We start from the raw sequence: 13,146 nt of genomic DNA, 5'->3' as shown, positions 1-13,146 counted from the left end.
TCAGTTTCAAGAACATGGCTGGGTAGTTTATTCCAGATTCTAAATGTTTTTTCACAGTTTTCCCTAGTGTCCTATGTTTAGTGTTTCACTGTTGGCTCTGAGAAATTCCCCACAGGTTCACTTTGTCAGTGCCTTTGAGGTGTTTGAATATTTGAATCTGGTACCCTCATAGTCTTTTCTGCTGTCACTACTGTATAGGACATTCCTTAATCCTTGCAATGTCTGGACTCCTTCCAGAGCAGTAATGTCTTTATCAGCTTGACCAAACCTGTATACAGTATTTTAAACACGGTCTTATTAGAGCATTGTATAATTTAACATGGGCATGCCTTGATTTAACCTTTGATTAATGTCACACACTCCATTTCATCATGACAGTACTTTCACACCCACCCATGCAAATTTTAAATTGTATTTTTTAATGAAAAGAAAAACACTGCACAAATTACAATCACAATGCAATGTCTTTATTTTAAACCATAATTTCTTCTAAAAATATTTCCATTTGCAACCAATTACATACATGTTATGTTTGAAGTGGTTTTTTGTAATCAGAATATTTTTTATAAATTATCTAAACAATCTTTAAAAGTACATTACAAAAACCAGGCAGTAATTAATCTACATTATAACAACTTACACTTTTATCAATCGTAAATGTATTAACCTGTACATTAATGAGATTAAGATTGCCACAGTAATTTTGTGATATAAAGAAAATGAACACATTTAAAAAACTTAATACATCAAAGATAACTCTCATAGTGTTAGTGTTCACACATTTTTAAATAAGTGTTTCAAGATGCTGCACTACAGAGTAATGCCAGCTTTCTTTTGGCAGCCAGTGTTACAAGGCAACGAACGCTGAAGGCTTTCTTATCAGCCCATGTAGTGATACCTCATTATACAAATTATAAATAGACAATTGTTTAATCAAAGACACTTCATTTACACCAGAGGTTAAGTACAGCATAAAGATATAACAAACACAAAAATAAAATAAACCTACAAGGCACACCATACACATTTTAAGGCGGTTTTTCCCCTTCATTTTAAGCCATGAAAATCCAAACCCCAATGCAGTAATGTGAAGCAGCTTTACCAAACCCAATGTTAGAACAAAGTTCTTCTGTTGCTTTTAGCTGTAGGATACAAAGTTTGCTGGGAATATCCCAACCTCTCCTCTCAGCTGGCCCTCCCACCAGTCGTACTGGGAGTCCGATTTTGTGATCACTGTGATTTTGTCTCCAACGTTGAAGCTGAGGTCTCCCGGCTGTTGACCTACGAATGAGTGCATCGCCGTAACAACCAGTGGGCCTTCTGAGGGTCTCCCTGAAAATGTATACAACCATGTTTTTATGTCGCCTTCAAAATATCAGAAAAATAAACTGAACTCGTTAATGTTATTGTTAAAAATCCTGTGGTTGTCTATTTTGGTGATACATTCAAATATATTCTGAATTATATGTATCAAACACATAGGGCGTATACATCATGAAATATAACTAATAAAATATGAAATGAAAATCTGTCCATTCTAGTGAGTATAGAGAAGTAAATTTCAGTAGATGATGCGAGACAGAATTATTTGAAATATGTTGTTAGACCTTCCTTAGAATCTGATTTCACAGATTTGACCATTTTCATAGTCAGACAGATCTTAAAAACCTTTATTGGTATTATAACACCCAACGTTTTTCTTCCAATTTTGAATTAAGCTACAGTCCCAAGTCTTACATTGTATTAATTAAAAAAATCTATTTTTAATTTAAAAAATAACACTATAATAGTGAATCATGTGGTAAGGCACACTTACTGACTTACATTTTAGTGTTTTCTTCAATAAGTCATGCACTAAGCATGTGAACCTGTGTGCTAATTTTTTATGAATCATATCAGCAACACTGCATCTGTGATTTGGACAATTTGTCAGACTTCCAGTACTTTTGTAAAATATTTCCAATCTGCTGACATGACTAGGGTCACGTCTGTGCCAGTACACATGTACTGAACAAAACTACCCTGAGTCCTGAATGGTTTACTTTCTAATTACTTACAACTTAAAGCACATTCCCCACACAAACACCGTTTCCAAGATACCACTCCTATTTACAAATGTGTTGTAAGAGAACAAGAACAAATTCCATTAGCTATTGCCCTCCACATATCTATCTTCTTCTGTAAACATTTTCCTTAATGATTCTGTTCAGTCTTATGGCAATAACAGCATGCTAAGTAAACAGAAGATTAAACTCGTAACAGATGCATCAATTGATTGTTGTCTAATTACAATATTTACCATTGTAAAGGAGAGATCAAAGTCCTATACATAAGATTTGAGACATCATAAAAATCACCTTGTCTAAATATTTTAAAGAATGTGGTACTGAACAGGGCAAAGGAGCTTTGTTTTTGTGTGCTAGGGGATGGATAAGGTAAGCACTTACAGAGTGCAGAGTTGCCACAGGAATCTCAAATGTTGTGAAGTTTGTAAATCAAGACTCACATCCAAGTTCACTTGCAGGAAATATTCACACTGTCTTCGGAGTTTTTAAAATGTTCAAAGGTACATGTTATCATGACATTGACCTGCCAGGTGGCTACAAGTGTAACTGGCCACCACCATATTATTGTTATAAAAGAGCAAAAGTAGCCTCACCATATCCCAAAATCCTATCCTTAAGACAAGAGGGGCTCGCTTGTGGAAGAGATTGTTAATGTTTACCATGCAAACTGTTAGTGGTGTCTTTTTTTGTTAAAAATAAGGAGCAGAGATGGACTTCCTAAGTAATGCTATCAGGGAAATTTAAAAGTACATTTACTGAAAACAGTTTAACAAGCACTGCCAAAAACGCTAAACTTTAGACACTAGATGGCAGTGTACTCATTCTGAAGAAAGGGACCCATTATAAGTTTGTATGTAAAAAGGAAATTCCTTGAAAGTTTCATACTTATTAGGTTTTTGTTAAATCTCCTTTGTCAGAGTATAGAAGGTATGCCAAAAGAATTATATTTTTCAGCTAATTTGTGTTTAATTTTCTGAATGCACATCCTGCAGGCAATGTGAATCTGAGATCTTGCAAGAACAACTACTCTTCAGTACGAAAAGGTTAAATATTAAACTTATCCATCTTCATCTGCATTTTATTTTACTCACAACTCAAAGAACGTATATATATTTGAATGCATTATTATTACTCTTAATTAGTGTAGCACTCCTGTACATGGGCATCTTTCAACACAAGAGCTGTGTTGTTTAAAAATGAATCAAGGGTTTTTAACTGTAAATCTGTCAAAACAAAATTAGTGAAAAAAAGATTAACCAAAAACTGCTCTTTTAACTTCTCAAATAATTGCTAGAGAATGTGCCAATTGTGAATCAGCTTGAATGAAAACCTAGATTCTCACATGAGGCCATAATACATAATCTAGTTCTTCGCATGATAAACTCTTCTGTCTTAAATCTGATAGACTAACATTGACATCTTCACAAAGATCAGCAGCTTGAGCCACACGCATAATGAAGGCTCCACAGCTGAAACGTGTTTTGTCCCCGTCTTTCTTCCAGCATGGAATTAACCTCTACTGTACATCTCGTATTCCGACATCTCCCTACAGACAGCAGCTGCAGAAAACAACAACGGCATCAAACTGCAACATCACACAAGGTGAATTTTCAAAATGAGCATGACCGGTTTGAAGTGCGGAAGTTTAAAAACCCTTTGGGATGTAACTAAAGACAATCAAAACCAAGGACATTTGACCTAAACATATGCAGATGTATATTATGCAGTGTTTATGGCACCGTCCTACTCTCTCTGCAAGACTCTCTACAGACTAGAGTAACTGAACCTGTACTAGTGCCTGAAGGTTCTCTCCTAAATGAGTCAATGACCCTCCCCTACAGTTCTTTCGTCTCAACAGCAAAAGGTACAGATGTTGAGGACTTTCTGCAAAATACATTGTCAATACTGTATTTCTAACTACTGAACAAGTGTTCATCCAAAGACAATCTTACACTACATGGACATAATAAATATCCCACATTCCAGCTATGATTTGCATACAGATCTTATCACTAGAAGGATCAGAGGTTGTACCACAGCCAAATCACCATCCACCAAGCACAAAGGTTCATTGGGACTGCTGTAAACAACAGTATGAGATCCAGATCTCCGTTCACAGCAACTGTTATGGGTAAATTATTAAAAAAACAACTTAAAATTCATTTAGTCTATAGAAGTTGAAGCCTCTTACTACACCCCTTTAGGACCAAGACACTGTGGAAACTGTAAATTCCAACCATTTCAAAAAGCTTTCATGACTGACAGACAATTAAATAGCATATTATTATGTATTTAGAAAGGGAAGAGGCTTTGTAAGGTCCATCATTTGCTTCACATAATTGTTTTTTTTAAATATGTCAAAAGGTGGAACTCAGGTTTTCAAAAGTACATTCCAAATAGAAAAGTATTCTCAAGGCTTTTAGTGAGCAGGAAAGCGTCTGAGGTTTTGTTCTGCAGAGGGAAGATCTTATTGTTTTGGTGCTCCAATCAGCTAACATTGAAAGGCCTAAAAAAGCACATTCTGTTCATACAGAAGTATTAAAAACAATATGTATTTTTGTACGTGTTTCATATAGATACCCCTTTGCTCCCAAATTTAGTTGAGTCAGTTTCCAATACTCCATCCAGTAAACTGCAATGCGAACACATTAAGGGCTATAATAAAAAATAAATTATTTAAACACTGAATGCAGATAATATATTAGCATGGATGTAAGCTTATCCTGTTAGCAGATATCCAGTAAAAAAAAAAAAAGTTTTCATTTTGCTTTGCTGAAATTTCACAGTTGACTTGAATTTGGAGGGACATTAATTTTTATTCGCAAACTAATTAAGGAAACTACCAGAACTACTTTCCATGTAAAGGACTGGTTTATTGAACATTGAGGTAGACTTACTGTGTTGCACTAGGTTACACTAAGCAAAGGGATAAAGACATCTAGCTTATCGGCACATTCAATACTATATTGGCACCAACTGTGAAAGCTCTCTCTCCCACACTAGTACTTAATTATTGTGATCAGACATCCAAGTTGTCAGAGATGTTCATAAATAGGAAGATTCCTCAACCTGAGTGCATTTGTCTTGCCATTGCTTTTGTTTCAGTAGTATTGCTGAAATAAGGACTTCAATGAGAAGTGAAATTAAATGAATGTATGTATATTTATATATAATTAAATTAATTATTATGTGAATGTTTGTGAAACATGCAGCATTTTGAACACATCCCAAAGCTATATAGGCATATACTGCAGGATTTGGTTTCTAAATGTTATCAATTCGCTTTAGGCTTTCTTGGGATATAAAACTATTAACACATTGTAACAACTTCTCAAAACTCAGAACATTTCAAAGGCTTCTGAGTTTCAGAAGCCTGCATTGGACCCTTTGTTTCATGTTGGGGCTTTAAGCTTCAGAGACTTTTGCAGCATATACAGGTAGCTCAGCTGTTGTAACTCAGTGCTTAGTGCGACGGGGCTCAAACATGGACGAATGACAAAGTGTGGAGAAACTGCAATCCAGGCAGCTACCCACTTGAAAGGTGCATTAGGTGCACTTTCACTTGCGCAAATATCCCAGGAAGAGCAGACAGACATAAGGCATGTTTTTCTAGTGCACACTCTATCAGGTGTGTTTTGAAACTTGTCCTCGTATGGTCTCCAGTGTTCTGGATGCCTTCTGAACTACATGCAATAATTTTGTTTGCTACATTTTTTTTTAATAGTGTAATGTCTTCATCTATTTAGAATACAAAATGCCCTCACTCAGGCACGTCTCCAGTAAGAAATACAACACATTCCGATAGAGATTGTTACAATGCTTTCAGAAGATGTCAATTATGTCATGGCCCATAATTTGAGAACCATTGTTATAGTAATTGCTCGTTTGTACTGCGTTTCAGTTAGTTTGACAGGTGACATTCCCCTTACATAGCTCGACAATCTAATCCTTACTATAATTACACTTTTATTAAAACACCGCAGGCCTAACAATGATGTCAGAAAAATCAAAAAAGGGCTTTGCCCATTCATTTGCTTTGTTGGAGTATTAGAATCCTTACTTATACCTTTATTATTAAGTGAACTTTATAGTTCAGCAGTTGACAAGCTTTATTACACTGCTTTTTGTTTAATATTAGTAATATTAGCTGATGCACTTTGTTAAATTTGAACAATTGCAGCAATATTTATACATAACGGTGAACTGGGATACAATGCAGAACGACTTTCCCACACTATGATAATAAAATATTAGCACGTAATAAAGGAGTGTCTATATACATGGCAAGTGCTATTTACTGCTATATAGTGAGTAATGAGGTTACTGAAAGAGCCTACTGTTAAGCAACACCAGAACCTATTTAATCAATACAGAATTCATGTGGATCTCAACAAGTCTGTCAGCACAAGGACAACTTATTCGAGATACTCCTATGCCAGCAAAATATTGACTCGACCAGTACAGGATGAGAGTTGGGGGTGCTGGGACATCCTGAGCTTGTTGGAGGGAAGTTGAAGGGTGTGCGAGACTAGGCTGCCATACTGTCATGCTATTTGTCCTCCAAACCTATGGAAGCATCTGCTGGATCTATTTGGTTTTGTATTGTACTCTATAGACAGACATACAGCTCAGAGCAAGGCTAAATATTTAGAGAGCAAAAGGGGAGCTATTATCAGATAAAAAAATATTTTGATTTGGACACACACAGCAACTTTAAAAAAGGAAAATTAATAAAATTCCCTTAGTCAGTTAATAATACCACATGTACTTGCATCAACATTGTAATCCTACAATTTTGGGCATATAATTGCTTCTCTTTTAAAGAGCACTACTCGGGGTTAGACTTCAGCCCAACTGGAGCTTCATCCTGGTTGATCACTTTTTATTTCACATTACAAAATTAGTCTACAGAAAGCCCTGTAGCCCTGCAGAGTTCTACAAAACATTTATTGCTCCTTTTCCCCAGTCTATACTCACTCTTTGGTTATCACACTCTAATGCACTCTGTTGCCTTGTTATAGGATATGATATATATAGGTCATGTGAATTAAAATAAACCTATAAATAATATTATCTTATCAGATACTGTACAATCACACTCACTAAATCATGGTGTTTGATGACTGTTTATAATAAAGATAAAAGAAAGAGGGCTTTCATGTAACGCAATGAGACCAATCAACTTGAAGTACTGAGGCTACATCTAGGTGATGGCGAGAAATTTAAATGGTAGGTCCTTCAAAAGACTGGTTTACCTTCAATATCTACACTGATAATTTTTCAATTGAAATTATAAGCACTCAGTTATACCACAAACAAAATGATGCAGCTTCCTCTACAGTCTGCTAGTCTATGGTGCAAAACCGGAGAACCCAAGACAATACTGGCTTGTTCACGTTAAAAGACCCCTTAGTATCTTCACTGAAACGTATTATCAGATTCCTTCAAATTCAAAATAAAATAGAGGGATTTTACACCATCACCTTTCATTTCACAACCTAAATTTCTAGTTTTCTAAAATCGAACTCACTCCTTGGGTGTTCCTCTAGCATATCCTAAGAAAAAAATAATGTGCATTTATTAAAATGTATTTCTGCATTTGTGTGTGTGCATTTAGGTATTTTATAAAGGCAAAAATTCATTAATGCGCCTTAGGAATTACTTTCTTTAGGGAATCATGACAATGCTGATAATTAAAAGTTTTTTTTCAATATTGTATTCCAAATAAGCATTACATAATTACATTGAACTACAGTATAATTGGAAGGTAGAAAAAAAGACAGCCATCTCAATCCAGGATGACTATATTAGTATCTTCTGCAGCTGTGTCAAGGGACACAACAAATGTATTTGTAGGGCATTGACTACTACCAATTTAATGTGGCACATTGATGTTCTTTGTATTCTAAATAAAAAAAAGTAATAAAATAGTTTATACTTAGAAGAAAGGCAAAAACAAGTCAGGAATAAAAAAATCGAAAAACAGACAACTGTTTAAGGGCCATTATTACAATTCGTAACAAAGCAAACATCCTAATTCAGACAATGATGAAGATGTCATGTTTTTCACATTGTTGCAAATGTTTAAAAAATGTACAGAATTACATGTGTATTTACACATAAATCAACATCATTATGTATAGGCTTAATGTAATTAATATGTAATTTATTTTAACAGCATATGCAATTACACGAATATAATGGCTATCATTGTAATAATGTATTTTTATTGGTCTGATTAAGAAAAGAAAGGAACAGATCAGAATGAGTACTTAAGGGTTGATATAGGAAATTTACCTTTAACAAAACAGAAGTAAAATGATCATAGGTAGATCGTTATACACCATGAACCCACTTACACACTGCCAAAACACACAAATTTTAATAACAGTGAGCAACAATTTCTTCTCTCGCTATTGTGTAATGTTATTTTGAATGAGAATTATTAGTAATGGTTAAAGATAAAAACTCGACAGATAATTCACAGATTAATCTTATAAGGTATTCCACCATGACGGGGAAAAACAAAACTGAGCCAATTTAAGAAGACGGTTCAAACAGAATACTGGCTGACTGCCAAAGAGGTTAAAATGACAGACATGCCTCAGTCTCTAAAATACAGTAAACAATGCAGAAAAGTAGCATAGCGGGATGAGGGTGCCATGACTCTCATAAGAGTGAAAATTGCACAAGAGCATTCTTCATGAGTGACTCACAAGCAAAAAAAGACTTATGTCTCCAAACATCTATAAACATCATTTCTAAACTGTATGTGCACAAATGTACAAACTCAATTTTGTTTGATGTGAAGCTGTGTCTATTAGTCTTATTCACCAATGAGACGAGAGCAAGCTTTTCCTACACCAAAGAAGGACCAAATAATTTATATTAATATTTAATTTTTGTGGACTGATTTGACTGAGTGTAGCCCTTTGTTGAACAGTTTTTTTTAGGAATTTAAAACGGGGAAACGCAGATCATTTTGTACATTTTTTTGGTGCGTGTTGCCGTTTTGTTATTGGCCTGTATGGAAGTGATGAACAATCTATCACAAGCCAAAATTACAACAGAGGGTTTAGAAAATATAAAGTTTTGATCTCTATGAATGATCATTTATATATATATATATCTTTTATATAACACCACGATAATTTCCAGATGATTGCAATTACAACACTTGCAACCTTTCGCCTGTACTCGAAGCACTAATAACCTGGCATATGTAAAAAGTTGTTTATGTTCAAAACACTTCTTTTGTGAATACGTCCTTGTGACTCTGACACAATGCCTAGACTGCAGGCAGCTACAAATTAGGTTTTTGATAAAGGCAAGAAAGGAAAATCATCCAGCTACTGAAAGAAGGGGCTACGTGGGAATGAGAATTTTAACTTCTGTCATTTATCTATAAAGAGAACTCTGCTAGGGGAAATGGGCAGAGAAAGAAAAAGGAGAGAAGAACTTTTTCTTCCCCTCATGCTGCTGTATGGTGCCTTAACATCAGCTAAAGAGTGATTTGCTTAACAGCTCAAACATGAATTGAATTTGTCCAAAATATACATAAGGAATTTGAAGAGCTCCAATTTGCTGAAATAAATAAATGGAAGTTTCCCATTTTACAGTGCCTCTATACATTATACTCTGTTTCCTGCGTGTAATGCACTGCAGGAAGCAGTGGTCCTTAAACAAACCACTGTATTATTCCACTAAATAAACTCTCAACATTCTCAGGACTGCCCTCCAAAGATTAAGAAATACTGATCACTGCTTTGCAGTCTTTCATTTATTTGCTCTAGAGATTAATTTGTTAGGTGATCTGTTAGGCGATACAAGCAGAATATCCTCTCCTCCACTGCCTTCTGGTCTTTTCTGTTCTGTATTCACAGCATGGATGGTCACTTGCTTTGTCAAGCGCCTGGGGCAACCTTGTTGTGACAACCAATTCATTCTTTCATTCCATGGCTATCCTTTTCATTTTAACAGTGAGCCAGATGTTCACTTACTGTATGTTGTTAGCAATCAAGTTCTATAAAAAACAAAACCACCACAAAAACATTTATGCTAATTTTAAAACCACAACTCTCTTAAGTTTCCTGATGCAAACTCTTGGAAAGTATGTGAAAAATGTACACTATTTAAATGAATATCCTTGAGCATTTGAGTTAAAAGGGTATTGTTAAGTGGAATTAAGAATGAGCCAATACACATTTTTTGGTAGAAAATAACAGTTTGGCAGTTAACTAGTTAAGTACTGCACAGTACTCAAACTCAGTACTCACTGAATAATACTCAGTACAAATATTCAACCTTTCTTTAAAAGCAAACTGACATAAAATATATTACACATATATGGTATTTTCTTGAAGCTAAACATCAACTGATTTTTTAAATCAGCGTTTGTTCCATCTTCCATTCTAAAATACATTTGTTTGTATTGTTACCTACAGTATTCCTCACTCTACACAATACTGCAGTGCATCAGTGTGGTAGCTCTAATGATACTGAAATAAACAGACCAAAGGATTTTTTTTTTTGCTTGGCGTTTCTTTATAAGTTCTTCTAGCTCCAGCCTTCTGGCTCAAGGACACCTTTGCCAAAGGCAGCTACAGTCCATCCTTGGTATCCTGGGGACATCCTGGGAGCCATAGGCAAAAAGCCAGACACTAACAAAGCCTGAGAACTAACATTGAACATACAATAAATTAATTACACAGAGTTCAATGTTCCATGAGTCTTAACTGATTGCCTTACGGTACAGAGGCAGGGAAGCAGTCCAACAGAGCCAAGCAAAAACGCCAACAGTCAGAAGTGCTCAATTGTGATCACTCATCTCTGCATATAACCCTGCGGCAAACCACAGGACCCTGCCTGACACCTTTCGACAAAATTAAAGCAGGCTGTCATCTAGACCGTGATGATCAAGACTACTCAAATATACACCACATTTCATTTGCAACTTCCATGACAAACAGATCATGTGAAAGCCCTAATTGGAAATGGCCTCAAACACAGAACAATGAAATGAGACATGGTGACACGCTAAGTCAGCCCTTTAAATCGCATTGTAACACTTACTTATTTTCAGTTCTCATCTATGGGAAAATGTTTACAACCACAACATTGAAAGTTTTTTTACCAATTTTAAGCACACTGGACCAAAAATTTCTCGGAAGACTGAGATTGGAAATTATGCAGTCCTCAGTATCAAACATCTGTTTAAAATGTTATTTATACTGTATAGTGCATCACTAAAATGCTTTTTAAAATGTTTATTAGCAAAGTTTAACTATTCAATAGTCATTTTGTCTTGTGCTGTAGAATCAGAACTCTTTACTGCCAGAGTTTTTTAGGCAATAATGTAATGATGTGCTATGTTTATGAAATTATAAGCTTTTAATGTATTTAAAGGCTTTTGGATGAACCATGCAAGAATCCTTTGGTAAGATGTAATACAAACAGCTGGGAGTAGGTTAATTCTTGCAAAATTCATTAGCATTTCACACACTCACAATAAAATGCGATGCTATCATAGGGGTAAATGACCATACCAAACCTCTGTGATCATGACCTCTGTCCTTTTTTTGTGTGGTTCAGCTGAAATCAAACCTCTCAGCAAAGCTTGGAATGGCGTGTGGTGCTTCAGATCTTAAAGGTCTTGAACTGTGTCCTAAACTGTTAAAATCACTTTTTCTCTGCCACAATTTGAAGGTTCCACATGCCAACAGCTTTGGTTGCATTTGGAGTTAACTAAATTGGTAGAAAGGCTGTAGAAGCTGTGAATTTCTACACGCAAGTATCTTTTATTATTATTAAGACATTTGTTGTTTTAATCTTTATGCATTAGCATCTGCTTATATGGTGCATTTATTGCACCTGAAAGAAAAACACAAGTTGGAGGTATGAGATATAACAAGAAACATAATTCTTTGTATTTACTGTATATAGAGCTTCACATATAGAAGGAGACCTACTTCTGTCTACCACCAGATCTACCACTGAGGTGCAGCAGCTACAGAAATATTGTGTTCCAGCAGTCCCGCTACACTGCACATCATGTACGGAAGTGAGAAGCTGCTTCACCACCTGAATGCCATTTACCTCTACGACGAGTGTATGACAACAGAACGAACAATAAAAAATAATTAGCATAATTAGCACTGCATTTCTCTTAGAAGTACTCTTGGAACAAGTGGTTATTGAAATTACTGGCTCCAACACCTGACTCTACTTTAGAATAACTAAGCCCTAATCAGTTATTTGGGGAATGTGGAACATCACATTTTGCAAGCAGTTTAAATGCATATTTGCCGTTTCCCTGAAGAAAGCACAACAATCTTGGTTAATAATCAAATTGACTTACAGAATCCATGTTTTAAATACATTGCTTTATAACATATTTATCAAATCTGCCTGCTTACCCATGTCTGATCTGTAATCGCTGATACCAGGGTAGAGATTTGGTTTTTGATCTAAAACATCCAAAACACAAATGTTATTTTTCTTGAATAAAATAAATAAAAACTGCTTAGTCTCTAGAGTTCACAAGATGCAATGTGGGATAAATTGATAGAAGGGGTACGCTATGGGAGCAGTGTGTGTAACAGTACTGTATACAACTAAAACAAAAGGCTGCAGGATTATTGGTGGGCCAACTGATAGTTTACCTTGGTTTATTACATGCAATTGTTTCATACTGTCACTGGATATTTGTGCATAAAAGGCTGGAACAAACACAGGTGCAAAACTTTCTTTTTTGTAACCTTTCTTGCTGGCGGAGTGATCATTTGTTGGAAGTTTAGAGAACTCAAGATTTCAGAGAAAAGGAAATCAACAAAAACATAAAATTATGTGACAGGTAAACTACTCTATTATCTGAAAGAAACATGGTATTGGTCAGGGTTATGTTTTCAGAGTCAGCAGGTAGATTGGCCTACAGAATGATGAAAGGAGTACAGTTAGGACTCTGTTATTCATATTTCAGTGTTCTTGAAATTTGCATTCTTCCTACAAATACATGCATCTCCACACCAGCACTAAACCTGAAACACCTTTTTTCTTAGGTTAAAGGAAGCCAGCCTTCTCC

At 35.4% G+C, this 13,146-nt stretch overlaps 1 protein-coding gene across 2 annotated transcripts in view; it reads right to left on the bottom strand.

Moving 5' to 3' along the window:
• Positions 1 to 898: 898 nt before the first annotated feature.
• sh3yl1 (SH3 and SYLF domain containing 1) overlaps positions 899 to 13,146 on the bottom strand; it is a 54,664-nt gene continuing 42,416 nt past the window's right edge. For both annotated transcript variants that reach the window (XM_088626461.1, XM_088626462.1), the window contains exons 9-10: positions 12,482 to 12,532; positions 899 to 1,332 (exon numbers count right to left, since the gene is read on the bottom strand). In XM_088626461.1, coding sequence (XP_088482587.1) covers positions 1,139 to 1,332; positions 12,482 to 12,532 — 245 coding nt within the window. In that variant the 3' untranslated portion in view covers positions 899 to 1,138. The remainder of the gene's footprint in view (positions 1,333 to 12,481; positions 12,533 to 13,146) is intronic.

The sequence above is a fragment of the Lepisosteus platostomus genome, chromosome 3 (genome assembly GCF_059453375.1).
Source record: "Lepisosteus platostomus isolate fLepPlt1 chromosome 3, fLepPlt1.hap1, whole genome shotgun sequence".
In the NCBI taxonomy this organism is placed as follows: Eukaryota; Metazoa; Chordata; class Actinopteri; order Semionotiformes; family Lepisosteidae; genus Lepisosteus; species Lepisosteus platostomus.
This window is presented reverse-complemented; position numbering and strand designations above follow the sequence as displayed.